General features: G+C 47.1%; 1 protein-coding gene across 1 annotated transcript in view; it reads left to right on the top strand.

Moving 5' to 3' along the window:
* The window catches only part of LOC309382352 (maestro heat-like repeat family member 5), a gene marked incomplete at both ends in the record, with an annotated part of 30,096 nt that extends 18,257 nt beyond the window's left edge, over positions 1-11,839 (top strand). Inside the window, 15 exons of the mRNA XM_081971861.1 lie at positions 192-327; positions 1,576-1,694; positions 2,023-2,172; positions 2,676-2,830; positions 3,963-4,110; positions 4,446-4,627; positions 4,862-4,999; positions 5,774-5,888; positions 6,574-6,957; positions 8,355-8,531; positions 9,315-9,461; positions 9,550-9,609; positions 10,000-10,125; positions 10,969-11,071; positions 11,676-11,839. Of these exons, the coding sequence (XP_081827987.1) occupies positions 192-327; positions 1,576-1,694; positions 2,023-2,172; positions 2,676-2,830; positions 3,963-4,110; positions 4,446-4,627; positions 4,862-4,999; positions 5,774-5,888; positions 6,574-6,957; positions 8,355-8,531; positions 9,315-9,461; positions 9,550-9,609; positions 10,000-10,125; positions 10,969-11,071; positions 11,676-11,839 (2,304 nt within the window). The remainder of the gene's footprint in view (positions 1-191; positions 328-1,575; positions 1,695-2,022; positions 2,173-2,675; positions 2,831-3,962; positions 4,111-4,445; positions 4,628-4,861; positions 5,000-5,773; positions 5,889-6,573; positions 6,958-8,354; positions 8,532-9,314; positions 9,462-9,549; positions 9,610-9,999; positions 10,126-10,968; positions 11,072-11,675) is intronic.
* Between the last annotated feature and the right edge of the window lie 2,744 nt (positions 11,840-14,583).

The raw sequence follows: 14,583 nt of genomic DNA, 5'->3' as shown, positions 1-14,583 counted from the left end.
GAGATTCTGTAATTCTCAGGTCCTGTGATTCAAAGATTCTAAGATTCAAATATTTGTTAATTCTATGATGCTAACATTCTGTGTATCTAAGATTCTGAGGTTCTTTGGTTCTTATTCCCAAATTTTTGCCGGCTGAAAGCTTCATGAGCCCCCTCCGCTTCTCCTTTTTCCCCTCCTTTTCCCTTCCTTAGACCACAGCTGACTTTTCTTTGCTGGGACAACTGGTGGCTTTGCTGGCCTTGCACATTGGTGACACCAGCCCAGTTGTTGGCCAGACGTCCGCAGAGGCTGCCTACCACCTGCACCACCTCATCATGAGCAAAATGGGTGAGAACTTTGTACTCCAAGGTCTGACTTGCTACAAGAGGACCAGGGATGCCCCCTGCCCAGGAGAGTATTGGGTGGCATAGCCTGTGGCGTGGCTAAAAAACTGATCGTTTGGCTTGGCAGAGATGCCTGGAATTGGCAGTTGATATTGGCACTTCTCGGGGCCAGGGGTCCTTTTAAGAAGGAGATTCTCACGTTAAGTGAGTCAGCTAGGGAGGAGGAGGAGGAGGAGGAGGAGGAGGTGATAGGAGAGAGAGAGAAGGAGCGATGAAGAGAGAGAGAGAGAAGGAGCAAGGAGGAGGAGGAGAGGGAGAAAGGGAGACAGGGAGGAGAAGCAGGAGAAACAGGAGAAACAGGAGGAAGAAGAGCAGCAAGTGGGCCATGGGTCCTTTTAAGATGGAGATTCTCACGTTAAGTGAGTCAGCTACGAAGGAGGAGGAGGAGGAGGAGGAGGTGATAGGAGAGAGAGAGAAGGAGCGATGAAGAGAGAGAGAGAAGGAGGAAGGAGGAGGAGGAGAGGGAGAAAGGGAGACAGGGAGGAGAAGCAGGAGAAACAGGAGAAACAGGAGGAAGAGGAGCAGCAAGTGGGCCATGGGTCCTTTTAAGACGGAGATTCTCACGTTAAGTGAGTCAGCTAGGAAGGAGGAGGAGGAGGAGGAGAGAGAAGGAGCGATGAAGAGAGGGGCAGGGAGCAAGGAGGAGAGAGGAGAGGAAGACAGGGGGAGAAGGAGGAGGAAGAGGAGCAGCTAGTGGAGGAGGCAATGAGAAGGGAGGGAAGGGAGAGGAAGATGAGGAAAGGGGAGGAGGAGGAGAGAGTGGGGGGAGGAAGATGAGGGGGAAGGGAAGAGGAGGTAGTGAGAAAGTAAGGAACAGAGAGGGAGAGAGGGGAAGGAGTTAGAGGAGGAGAAGGAGAAGGACTTTGGGGTCCTTGGTGCTCTCTGAGCTTGGTGGTTTTCTTCTTGACATTTCATGACCCAACTAGGTAAGGTGATCAGTACTTGAAGGGAGGGATCTTTTCTCTGTGCTTCTATAAGTATTGATGGCCAACATCCCTAGTTGGGCAATGAAACGCCTGCAAGGGGACACCCCCCCCCCCAGCGCAAAGAGCACCAGGGACCCCTCAGGTCGACCTTGAGCTCCAGATCTTCTCTTCTGTTGCAACGACTAAACAGGCAGTCAGATGAAGGAACTTCCCAAGTTCTGAAGGTCAAAATCTGACCTTGTGGCTTTTTTCCCCTCCCTCCAAAGCGAAAGAAATGGACAAGAGACAGAAAAATAAAAAGGGGAATATTGTACATTGGTTGCGGGAGGATTTCTTTGTTTCGGGTACTGGGATCTTCTACAACAACATCTCCAAAATGGTGAAGGTATGTTTTGGATCACCCTTTGGCCTGTCTTCCTTTTGCTCCTCCTCCTGACCTGGAGACCCTCAAAGGAGTCAATCTCACAGTGGGGACAGCATCCTCCCAAGGTTGGGCTTTGGGTACCCCTCCTCTCCAATGCCCTTGAGGAAGAAAGGGCAGCTGCTATGTTGGCTTTCTTGACCCCCATCTAAATCCCACCTGATGGAGGACATGGAATAAGGCCTGCCTCTCTACATGGTGTGCTGTCCCCCAATCTGGGTCAAAGTCTCAAGAGAAGGGAGTCAAAGCCCTGAGGCATTTCTGCATGGTCTCCTTTCCTTCTCTCCGATAGGCCTTTGTGGAGCACCTCAGCCCATTGCAGCTAATGCAGCTGATCCTGGACGCCCTGGAGGCCTTGACACACATGGACAAGAACATATCCCAGTCTGCGGGGCAGCTCCTCAACTCCATCCTGGAGGAGTGTGGCATGGATCTGGAGGAGGTAAGAAAATTGCAGGGCTTTGAGCAAAAGGGATGTAGGAGATTTTTTAAAAAGCAAAGACGAGAATGGCTGAGACCTTGTTGGCTCAGTGATGACACTTCTGCTGGTTTTAAGAAGGCTAGGGCTGGATGGGAGACCACTGAGCTCTCCAAACCTCCCAGAAGAAGGTAAGGGCAAAACAAAGGAGCCATATTGGTTTCATGAAAAATAACATTTGGTGAGCCAGTGTGGCAGTGTTTAAGGCTCCAGATGTTTTTACATCTTTGTCATCCGCCTTGAGTCGCCATATGCGAATAGTCGGCAATATAAATCTCCTAAAATAAACCAATAAAATATCACAGGCAGCTGGACAAATCAGGAGTCCTTTCAAAAATGTAGAGCAAACATTGAGACATTGTGGGGGACAATTTATTTCCCCCAATGGGTGGGAGTTATCGTCTCTACTGCATCTCCAATGGAGACCAGCACTGGATCTCATCCCTCCAATCTCTCTTTTGCCATAGCTACCTAAGATCTTGAGGGAGATTTACCAGCGTCTCCCAAATATTGCCCACCCAGCAACGAAAGCCCTGACCCTCAAGGCCGTATGTCACCTGGCATCCAAGAGGGTCAACCCAGTTGTGGACATATTGCTGGAATCCTCCATTGGCTGTGATGGGTAAGAAGAACTTCAAGAAGAAGTTCCTTTCTGATGGGGCGAATCCCTGTAGCTCAGATGGAAGAAGAGGGTGGAGGTTGGTTCTCTGAGCTTCTGTGTTGGTTTCCAAATGTTTTGTTACCAGGCAAGGTAATGTCTTCAGTGGAGTTTAAGGAATGCCAGTGCTGGTGATCTTCTGCTTGTAAGGGCTTGGTGTCGTCAGAAGGTTGTGTGATGGGGAGGTCACCTCAGATTGAGTGTCATGTGAGGTGGGGATCTTGTGATGGGTCTTGTGATGTGGAGGTCATGTCAGGTGAGGGTCATATCAAGTGAGGGACTTGATATGGAGAGGTGATGTCAGGTGTGGATCTTATCAAGTGAGGGTCTTGTTAAGGGGGAGGTCATCTCAGATTGAGGGTCATGTGAGGTGGGGGATCTTGTGATGGGTCTTGTGACGTGGAGGTCATGTCAGGTGTGGATCTTTTCAAGTGAGGGTCTTGTGATGGGGAGGTCATCTCAGATTGAGGGTCATGTGAGGTGGGGATCTTGTGATGGGTCTTGTGATGTGGAGGTCAGTAAAGATCGTGTCAGGTGAGGGTCTTCTGATGGAAGTCCTGATGGGCCATGGGTGTGTCACAGATGAAATCTTCTAGTGGGGAGGTCACATCAGATGAGGGTCGAGATAGGAATGAACTTTGAAAGATACTTTACGACTTTTCTTGTCACATGTTAAGTGAGTCACTGCAGTTGTCAAGCGAGAAAGATTAAGTGAATCTGGCTTCCCCATTGAATGTGCTTGTTAGAAGTTCGCAAAATGTGATCGCTTGACTTTGGGATGGTCGTAAATCTGAACCAGTTGTCCAGGAGTCTGAATTTTGGTCAGATGATCCCGAGGATGCTGGAAAGTGTGAAAACTGGGAATAAGTTGCTTTTTTCAATTTCATTGTTCCTTTGAATGGCTGCTTGACAAACGGTCGTAGGCCAAGAACTACCTGTGTATACAGAGATATTTTGGGGGGATGAGAGCCATTTATTTGGCCATCGGTTTTCCAATCCTTCCTTCCGTTGGGGGTTCATCTATCTGGACTGGCCGTCTCTTCTGAAATGGGGAAAGGATCTGTTTTCCACCCCATCTGTTTCTCCCCCTCCGCAGAAGCGCCAGGGAGGTTTGGGGGGCGCTGGCTGTGGACCAGTATGCCAACCTCAAGATCATGAAGCCCCTCTTGAAAAGGCTGCAGGACCAAGACCCCAGCACCGACGCCCTCACAAGGAGGAACAGCAAGTCCCTCATGCCCATTGCGGTAAGCCCTCCACGCCTGAGGGGAGGGGGTAGGGAGGCAGTGGGCAAGCGGCTGGGGGCTGAAATTGGAGCATCATTTGGCGTAAGCCCCCCTCCTTTAAGTGGAGGCAGATGTTTCTCTCCCTGAGCACAATGAGAATATATCTGCCGAACAAAACTCCTCATTGGCAACAGGAAGGGCATCTGGCCAGTAAATCCCCAGCTCCATTCAGTTGGCCAGACTCCACCCTGCAAGTGTTTCTGGGAACATTAGAGGAAGAGGAAGAAGAAGAAGAAGGTGATGAATCTAAGTAACCTGGGGAGCCCAAGGTGACGCTTCTTTCATCCCGTTTCTAGGCCACCAACGCTCTCTGTTTCCTCCTGTCCCTCCCGAACGCTGCTGAGCTCCTCCACAACAAATTCTCCAACCTGCTCCTCGCCCTGGTCACACAGCTGTACTTCCTCCTGGGAGCCAGCAAGAGTGGGGCCAGGAGGTCCAGCAGAGTCACAGACATTTCAGAACAGATCGACCATTTGGGGTAAGGAATCTCCTGGGCCCAATCTGGATCCTACAGGATATCACTGGAGGGGGAAGAAATAAAGGGAGGCTGATTTGCTGTTGTGTTTTGTGGTTGTTGCATAAGCTGCCAAGTGAAACCTGGAGCTCTCCTGAAGGGCAGCGGGAGGCCGGTTGGCATCAGGGTAAGCCTGGCCTTTGCAGGGGGCATCGGCCGAAGGATTGGCACCAACTCTTCTCCCTTTCTTTGATTTAGCACGGCAGTGCAGGCGATCAAAAACCTCATCGTGTCTGCTGGATACGAAGAGGAGTACAAAGATTTGGGGATGGTGGGATGCTGGGAGATGCTCTTGAGCCCAGATAGTCTGTTTGAGGCCATTTTCCACCTGGTCCGGTAAGAACTTCAAAGTCCAAAGAGCTTGGCTACAAGTGTCAGTGGGTGAGAGAGGGAGGAGAAGGCAGAGAGAGAGGAGGAAGAAGAAGGGGCAGAGTGAGAGAAAGTGAGGGAGAGGGGGAAGAGGGAGGGAAGAGGGGAGGAAGAGAGAGAGAGATGGGAAGAGGGAGGGTGATAGAGGGGAGGGGAGGGCAGAGGGAGAGGAGGAGGAAGAGGTAGAGAGAGAGAAAGTGAGGGAGAGGGGGAAGTGGGAGGGAGAGGGTAGAGAGAGGGAAAGAGAGGGAGGGAGAAGAGATGGAGGAGGAGGAGAGAAAGAGAGAGAAAGAGAGGAAGTGTAAGAGGGAGACATAAAAGGAGAGAGAGAATGAGATGAAGAGGGAGGATGGGAAGGAGAGGGAGAGAAAGACAGAGAAAGAGAGGGAGGGTGAGACATTATCTAAATGGACTAATTCATTGAGTAATTCATTTATCCATAATTCAGATAATCTTTTCTCTAGCTTGGTGATTTTCTCCTCACTCACCAGCAGATCTTGTCTGATTTCTCCCTATTTGATCTTTAGGAAACTTTTTTTTTTAATTAAATTTTTAAATAAATTCTACAACTATCACCCCTTCCCTCTCCCCGCCCGGCCAGAGCAAAGTACAGGGTGTAAACGTTTAACAACCATACGCTAACATAAGCTAACGAATTTTAACATGTTACTATTCTTGTGCTTTAACTCCCCCTTTATTAAACTAACTTTGAATAAATTGTAGTGTCCTTTATGCCTTTAGGAAACTCTTCAACTACTCTAAAGTGGAGCTGAAGGTGATGTTCAGACAGGCCAACAACTACCTGCACCATCCCGATTTAAGGGAGAAGACAATAGGCATGGTGTTCTTCTCAGAGGTGAGGAGACATTGTGATGCACCACAACATTGTGGATCTCCAGGAACGTTGCACAGGGTTCACGAGGACTTTATGGTTAGGAACTTGAAGCTGTGGGGGCTCCATCACTGGAGGCCTTGAAGAAGAGACTGGAGAGCCATTTGTCTGACATAGTAGATGGTCTCCTGCTTGGTCAAGGGGTTGGACTAGAAGACCTCCAAGGTCTCCTCTTATTCTGTTAATCGGTGGAATGGGAGAGAGAGAAAGAGGCAGGGAGGGAGAGAAGGAGGGAGGGAGGAAGACTCAATGACCCCAAATTCCTTTTCCTCTTTGCAGTATAGGCAGTTTTGTATTCTTACAACTATCATTTGCACTACCTTTTGTGATACTGTAGTCCTCGACCTATTACTTGGCTTATCAGATGGTCACAAAATGGATCACGTAACTTCTAAACACTGCAACTGTCATAAATACGGACCCTCAAATATCCAATTTTTGGTCAGGTGACCGTGATCAATGGTCATAAGTCTGAAAAATGGAATTGTCCCTTTTGTCAGTGCCATGGTGACTTTCCGCAGTCACTAAACGAGGACTGTCTTTTCCTCTCCCCGTAATGGTTGAATGTGGCATCTCTTCGTAGAGGCTCTGAGGAAAGTTCCCTTCCTTTGTTTTGCTAATGCTTCGTCTCTCCACTCTTCTTCCCCAGCTTCTCTATCACCCGGAGTTCGGAGAATACTTCATCATAAAGGACATCCTTGATGTCCTCCAAGCCTGGATGGCTCAGCCATATCCCCTCATCCAAATATTTGCTATTCGTGGTCTGGGGTATCTTCTCCAGCACCCCTTGGAGGTAAGAGATGGGGGGCAGGAAGTGAGGGACTTTCAAGGGAGCAGCAGGTGTGACCTCTCTGGGAAGTCTACAAGGCTAGGAAGGGTAGAAGGAGGAGGAGAAGACAACCACCAGAAAGAGGATGCCCTCAGCTACAGTGGCGTCTCTTCTACAAAGATGGGGGCATCCCTGGAAGATCTGAAGGATCAATTTGGAGACAGATCCTCTTGGAGGACATCTAAAGCAGAACAAGAAGCAACGGTTGGAAACTAATCGAGAGAAGCAACCTAGACCTACGGAGAAATTTCCCGACACTGAGAACAATTTACCAGTTGAACGACTTGCCTCCAGAGGTTGTGGGTGCTCCAACATTGGAGGCTTTCAAGAAGAGACTGGACAACCATTACTACTGGTTTTCCTAGTAGTAGAGACCTTGGCGGTCTTCTAGTCCAGCCTTCTGCTCAAGCAGGAGAACCTAAGCTAATTCAGATAAGTGACTGTCTACTCTCTTCTTAAAAACCTCCAGTGATGGAGTGTTTTGCATCAAACCCCTGGGATGAGGAAGCCCCTGAGCTGACCCAACAATCATCCAGCTTCCTCACGCCCAGCTATTTCCCCAAGATCTTCCCTTGCAGGATTGGAGATCACGGGGAACCTCCACCTGGGATGCTGGGTGTTATGGTTTTCTCCATTTATACATCTCATCCAGTTTTCTTATCATTGCAACCCAAGAGCATACGAAGAACGCTTACAGGAACTGGGAATGCCTAGTCTAATGAAAAGAAGGACTAGGGGAGACAGGATGGCACCTGTTCCAATATTTGAGGGGCTCCTACAAGGACCAGGTGGTCAAAAGAAAGAAAGAGGAGAAAGAATGGTTGGAAACTAACCAAGGAGAGAATCAGCCTGGAATTAAGGAGAAATTTTCCTAACGGTGAGAGCAATCAACCAATGGAAGGACTTATCTCCAGAACGTGTGGGTTTTCCAAAAGAGATTGGAAAACCATTCATGGTATAGAATCTCCTGCTCGAGCAGGGGTTGGACTAGAAGACCTCCAAGGTCCCTTCTGACTCTGCTATGCCGTGTTGTATGTTCCAAGTGCACATGTTTATGTGCTTGAAATGGGGCACATGATGGTAGGTTTAACTCTGAAAGCTGAAGTGTGGAGCGGAGGCAAAGCATAGGAGGAAGAATTGGGGAACTAGGTAGTTTTAGTCTAACAACAAAAAGTGGGGCTGGGATGAGATGAGACTTTTAATATTTGAAGTGCTTCCACAAAAAAAGGGAGGGCAACTGATTCCCTGAAGCCCCTGAAAGAAGAACAAGAAGCAATGGATGGGAACTAATGAAGGAGAGAAGCAACCTGGAACTAAGGAGAAATTCCCTGACAATGAGGACAATTCACCAGTGGAACGACTTCCCTCCAGAGGTTGTGGGTGCTCCAACACTGAAGGCTTTCAAGAAGAGACTGAACAACCACTGGTCTGAAACGGTATAAGGTCTCTGCTTGAGCAGGGGGTTGGACTAGATGACCTCCAAGTTCCTTTTCAACCCTGTGATTCTAGGTTCTGGGGGCTTCTCTGTGTTTATCATTCGTAGATTCAGAGAACTCCAGGGACCATGTTTAATTGCTCCCTTTTTTCCCTCCTTCCTCCAGAATTCGATGTTAGAGCCGGTGCTAGTCCCTGTGGTCAACTGTGCTTGTCACCCAGAAAAAAGTGTGGCAAAGGAATCCCTACGGACTCTTCAGTTCCTATTCCGGGATCTGAAAGTTCAAACCTATGGATGGAAAGCTGTCAAACTTATTCCGGTCCTGGGGAAGTATTTTGCTGATGTACGTCAACCAAATCACGACAAACTAATCCACCCCCCTCTCTCTTCCTCTCCCTCCCTCCCTCCCTCTCTCTTTTTCTCCCATAAAGATGGCCTGGGTACCATCTGCAGAATTCCAATTTTATCAAAAAGGCTTAGAAATAGTTCAGCAATAACTGTGCTGTTCTCATCTAAAAGAGTGTGTGAGCTTGAAGATGATCCTTGAGCCCTTCCAGAGAGCTGGAGAAGGTTCCCACTCTCTTCAGCTTCACCAAGCCACTATCAATCACTCTCCGTATTTATTAAAAATCCAGATTGGTGTTGCTTGATCTCAGACTCTTTAAGGTGTGTGGATCTCAACTCTGCTGGCCTGAGAACTCCAGAGGTTGAAGTCCCCACATCTGAAGGCTGCTAAGATGGGAAAACAGCTCCCTCGATCACACCATAGAGGTTGGTCTGCAAGCCTTTTACACCCATGGCCAACCATCCCCATGGCCTTGTCTAGAGAAACAGTTGCCAGACTCCTCTTCCTTTGTCTCGTGAGTGGGAAACTGAGGCAGATCAGATGAAGAGGATGGAGGTGATGAAGGCTTTTATTGTAGGTTTAGTGGATCCCTCCCTGCCTTTCTATTTCAGGAAACAAAGAAGAATCAAATTTGAGATGTTTTCTCATCCGAAATTTCTACTCTCAGTTTTTGCTCAGCTGACTGTTGTGTGTGTTGCAGTTTGTTCTTCTAGGTTCTCACAATGCCTCCCACTTCCTGAATGCTATTGGAGGGACTGACCCGTTTCTCTTCCTTCGTAGGAGGACACCGAGTTGCGCAACACCTCCATCACCCTTTTTGGCCTGGTCTTAAAAGGGGTCAGGGAGACAGAGCGGAATCTGACCAAATCCATCCTGCGCAGCCTGATTCCTCTCGTCATCCAGTTGGCTAATCGTTGGACCCAAGAGGTGAGTTGAAGGGCGGGGTCAACTAAGCTCCTGCTCTCTTCATGCTCCCTTTTCCATGAGACCACGCTGTACCCCCATCTTCACTCAGGGCAACATGGTTGCATCATGTCGACCCTCTGGAGAAGGCATTCTGGACAATCCTGAAGTTGTGAGGTCCTTGGTGCTCTCTGAACCTGGTTGTTTTCTTGCAGGCCTTTCCTGACCCAATTAGGTGACAGCATCAGTAGGTTGGAAGGGAGGGTTTGACCTCTGCTTAATGCCCGATCATTTTGATGTGGGTGCAGGTTTTCTGTTGGGTTGTCTGCGATTAGGGGGTTGTTTTCTGCTTGATTGTTTGCCTGGTACCAATAGAAGAGAATCAGGGTTGAATTGTGGGGAACTCTGGCCTTCAGGGGGGCCTTGCCCTGCGTTAGCTTCCTCTTGGGGTGGCTCATCCCCTTTCCCACCTCTGAACAAGGAGAAGTCTGGCTTTTCTCTGCCGAAGATGGATAACCTCAGAACCAGCTCCTCTGATGCCTCCTTTCCTCCCTCGGCCCAGGTCTCCAGGAAAACCCTGACCTCCTGCGTCTCCTTTATGAAGTGGAAGGAGTTTCCAGAGACTTTGTTTGACTACAAGATTTACACCAGTCTCCAGAGCATGTATTCCAGCATCTGCTCGGAGGTGGTAAGTAGGAGCCCAGCTGGCTCCTTTTCTTCTGGATGAAATATATTTTCTTTCTCTCCTGCCTTCTTTTGATAAATCATTCAAGATGGTGGACGTCCCCAATGCTTCTCCTCCTCCCCTCCTCCTCCTCCTCCGATTTCCTTCCCAACAAGCCTGTGAGGTAGGCTGCCCTGAGAGAGAGGGACTGGACCAAAGTCACCCAGCCAGCTTTCATGCCTAAGGCAGGACTAGAACTCCCCAAGTCACCCATCAGGCTTTCATCCCAAAGGAGGGACTAGAACTCACCGGCTCCTGGTTTGTTGCCTGAGGCCTCAACCACTACACTAAACTGACTAGAGGGATTCTTCTTGGGTTGTTGCTCCCTTGGGAACAGCAGAGGTTCTATGCCACCATGACGACTAGAAACCTTGCTGATTTGTGGGTTTGAGGATTAGAAATGGCAGTTTGTGGAAAAGGGAAATTACGATGTAAAGGGGGCAAAACATAAATGCATTTATAAGACCAGAAGCCATTTCCTTATCATCTTTCTTTCCCTTTTCTTTTTCTATTCCTTTTTCACTATACTATATAATGTAATAATATTATATTGTATTGCATTGTATGATAGTCCAGTCTAGTCCAGTCACGTCCAGTATAGCATAATAATTTTGTTTAGTATAATAAAATGTAGTATAATAATAATATAGTTTAGTATAGTACAGTTGGCTAACATACTGAATATAATAAAATTCAATATGTTATTGAAGACATTGTTGTTGAGGACATGAGGACTAGAAACCTTAGAAAGAAAAAAAGAGGAAGCTACAGAGTTCATTGCCTTGTTTGTGGCCTTGTGTTCCCTAGATCAATCGATGCAAGGAAAACCTGCCTGAAATGTTGGAGCAGATGGTGGAATTCCTAAAGAGCCAGAATCCTTCGTCCCGAGAGGCAGCTGCCCTCTTAATTGGTAACCCCAAATGCAAACTCTGGAAGGAGGGGAGGAAAAACCAGGGCAGGCGGGCGGCCTAAGGCCTGGCATGCTGACCATTATCTCTCTCTCTCACACACACACACGGCCCCCTTTCTTAAGGGTATCGCTATGGTTGTTAAGTGAGTCACGTGGTTGTTAAGTGAATCTGGCTTCTTCTGGAGTTTGCTCACCTAAAGGTTGCAAAAAGTGATCAGGTGACCCCCAAGACTCTGCAACCGTCATAAGTACGTGTCGTGTGAAATTCTTTCCATTCCATCTCTAGACAGATCCAATTCCTGGGACCATCCCGTAAAGCCCCAAAGGGCCTCTTCCAAGTAGAAATAAAAGAATTCTGTGTTTTCTTTCTTGAATCAGTCGATTTAGCCGTCTCTGCCAACTCCACCAACCTTTTCTTTGCATGTGTCTAGGCTGCTGCGCACAATACATGACACAGGATCTGGTGATTTTCAAACAAATCGAAAAAGTTTTCCTGGGTGAGTTTCAAAATCCCCTCGCTTGAAGCGGAGACTTTCTTTCCAGAAGCTCTGGCCCTGATCAGGGTTGGATCCCAGTAATCATTTCTTTTCTGGATTCCTTCCAGGTCTCCAGGATCTGCTAGAGGATCGTGAAGCCTCCGTGGCTCAGGCTGCAGCTGAGTCCATGGATGTAATCTTCCAGCTGTATAGCCATCGGATCAACCCTGCTCTCATTAGAAGCCAGTTCCTCTCCAAAGTCACCCGGAGCATCTCCAAGACCAAATTATGATAGTTAAATAGTTTAATCCTTTATTTTATTGTCTTGGCACCTCATACAACAAAGTTGTGCCTTCTTTAGTGTACATTATATTATACATTAAAATAAATTATATAATTGTATAGAACTATACATTCTATACGATGAAATTGAAAACGCCTGATATTGCATTTCTGTTGCCCTCTACAGTAGAATTCAAGATAATTACTGCTCTGGGATGGGAGCTCTTTTTCAGTCTACTTGTCCTTGTTTTTATTGTCCTGTACCCTCTGCCAGGTGGCAATAGTTTAAAAAAAGGGTGCCCAGGAGGAAATGGATCTTTAAGGGTGTTTGAAACTTTCTTAAGGCAGTGGGAGCTATAAAGCTCTTCCAAAGAGGGGAAGGGGGCAACCAAGGACCCTCTGGGCACCTCTCTTCCAGCTGATCTTTGGGGAAAGGAAAGAAGCATGAAGATAATTCTTACATCGTGAAGGACCACGAAGGGATGTTGTAGAAACAGGACCTAGCAGGGAGATTTTGGAAACAGAGAAAGCCAGGACAATTTAATTAGAGAGAGAGGAAGCCACGAGAAGGTCCCAGAGCCACAGGTGCCAATGGAGAAGGGTGGTGGCCACCATCGGTCATCGATGATGTCTAGGACATCTCCACGCTGTCTTCCGGCAGAAATTGAAGCACGTAGAGTAGGGCAGATGCCAAGAGCTGAACACTCCCCTGGGGGCAGATCTAACGTCCTCCAAAAAGATTCTCCTTATTATCCACATAGATGGACCATTGAATCAAAGCCTTCAGGAAAACCTCTGGATCCCACATGGCCTTTTCCCATGGGCCGTGATCGCCTTTGGAAACCATGCAACATTTGTCAACTTAGTTTGTTAAGCCAGGAAGGGGGCTAAGCCCTGGTCCCCTCCTCATATCTGTTACAGGGAGGCCTCTCAAGGTTCAGCCGTGAATGAGCCCAGTATTATCGGTTGTAAATTGCGTCGGTCATAAACCAAGTCACCCTGGGTCCATGATCGATTTTATGACCTTTGAATGAATTAAGGGAGTCGTTCAAAAATACACATTGTAAATTATGATATATTCATGTGACTCTCATAGGTGAGATAGAATACAAAAAGAAATCTAGAATAGAGCTGGAAGGGACCCTGGAGGTCTTCTAGTCCAGCCCCTGCTAAAGTAGGAGACCCTATTGTTCGATCGGGTAAAGGAAGACACAAAAGGCTAGCGATAACAGCTCTTTTTTTATTTTTATTTTTTATTTATAAACATTTATTTATTTATGTAACAGACATATACAGGTTGTCTTATTAGGAGTAACATTTTCTCCCTCCCCTCCCCCTCCCCCCACCCACCCCCCCATTTCCCCACCCTAACCCTCCCTAACCCAACCCCTGACTTCCCAGATAGAGACAGAAGCATAGTTACCAGCAAATCTGAAAAACAAATATCCCAATAATAATATGCATATATCAGAATAAGAACAAGATAATACAAAAAAGATAAAAAAGGAGAAAAACCATCATCCAGGGATACCAATCTATAATATACTTATCGTAAGAGTGATCTTTTAGGTATACAGAAATTTTATCCATTTCGGCAAGATTTGCTACCTTAAGTATCCATTCTTCTATAGAGCATAATTCTGCTTTCTTCCAATATTGTGCTATCAGCAGTCTAGCTGCTGTAATCATATACAATATTAATTTAGTTTCAGCAACAGTGCAGTCAGGTACTATGCCCATTCTGAAGCATAGCCCTCATATCAGTAGGAAATCTCTTAAGCCTTGCTCCTCCCACGGCTTCTGATTGTGTAGGTACATCAACAGAGATACTCGAAGTTTGCTGTATAGTCTTCTCCATTTTCTTTGCCGTTGCTCTGGTAATTCTCTGTTCTTTAAATTCCAATCCCAAGCCTACTGCTTCTTCCAGTCTCTCCACAAGCTGTTTATCAACTGACGCAAGCGCCGAGGCTGCTATCTCTATTGGCTCCTGCTGAACAGGCTGGATCTTTTCCAATTCCAATCCTGGCTCACCAGCATTCAGAACCTTGGAATAAAAGTCTCTGGCCTTCTGAGTAGAATCCAATCAATATCTTTTCCCAGAGTAAATCAAAGTAACGCCAATTGGCAACTCCCATCTAAATTGCAGGTTACGTTTCTTCAGTTCATCCGTCAAAAATTTAAACTCTTTGCGCAGCCTAAGCATTTTCAATGGTATTTCTTTCAAAACTTTCACCTCCTGATCTCGCACAGTACATCTCTGATGATATGCAGCCTGTACAATCTCATTACGCAGGTATCTCCTTTCCAGATGAACCACCACATCTCTTGGCAAATTTCGCTGTCTTGCATACCAGGAGTTAACTCTGTAGGGTTTCTCAATCTGTTGGAGAATCTCTTTTGGATCCACTTGTAGAAGGGGGGCAAAAGCCTCCGCGCAAATCACCCTCAAATCTTCTCCTTTCCCGCTGTCTTTATCCTCTGGCAAACCCCTTACCCGCAAAACAGCCTCTAACTGCTTGTACTGGAATAGCAACTGCTCAAGCTCAATTCTATCCGCCCTCTCTTCCAACTTGTCTGCCCGGTATTCCAATTTTCCAACATCCTTCTGAGTCTCTTTAACCACATCATCCAGGAATTCCAAATTTACAACCAATCCAGAAAGGGCAGAAACAACATCATTTCTAATATCTTGATTAGCCCGAGCTGCCTGATCCCTCATCTCTTCCATAGTTTGGTTCATTTGATCCATTTGGT

The sequence above is a fragment of the Natrix helvetica genome (assembly GCF_964273705.1).
Source record: "Natrix helvetica genome assembly, contig: HAP1_SCAFFOLD_250, whole genome shotgun sequence".
Classification (NCBI taxonomy): domain Eukaryota; kingdom Metazoa; phylum Chordata; class Lepidosauria; order Squamata; family Natricidae; genus Natrix; species Natrix helvetica.
Note: the sequence above shows the minus strand (reverse complement) of the source record. Positions and strands in the feature narration are given on the sequence as shown.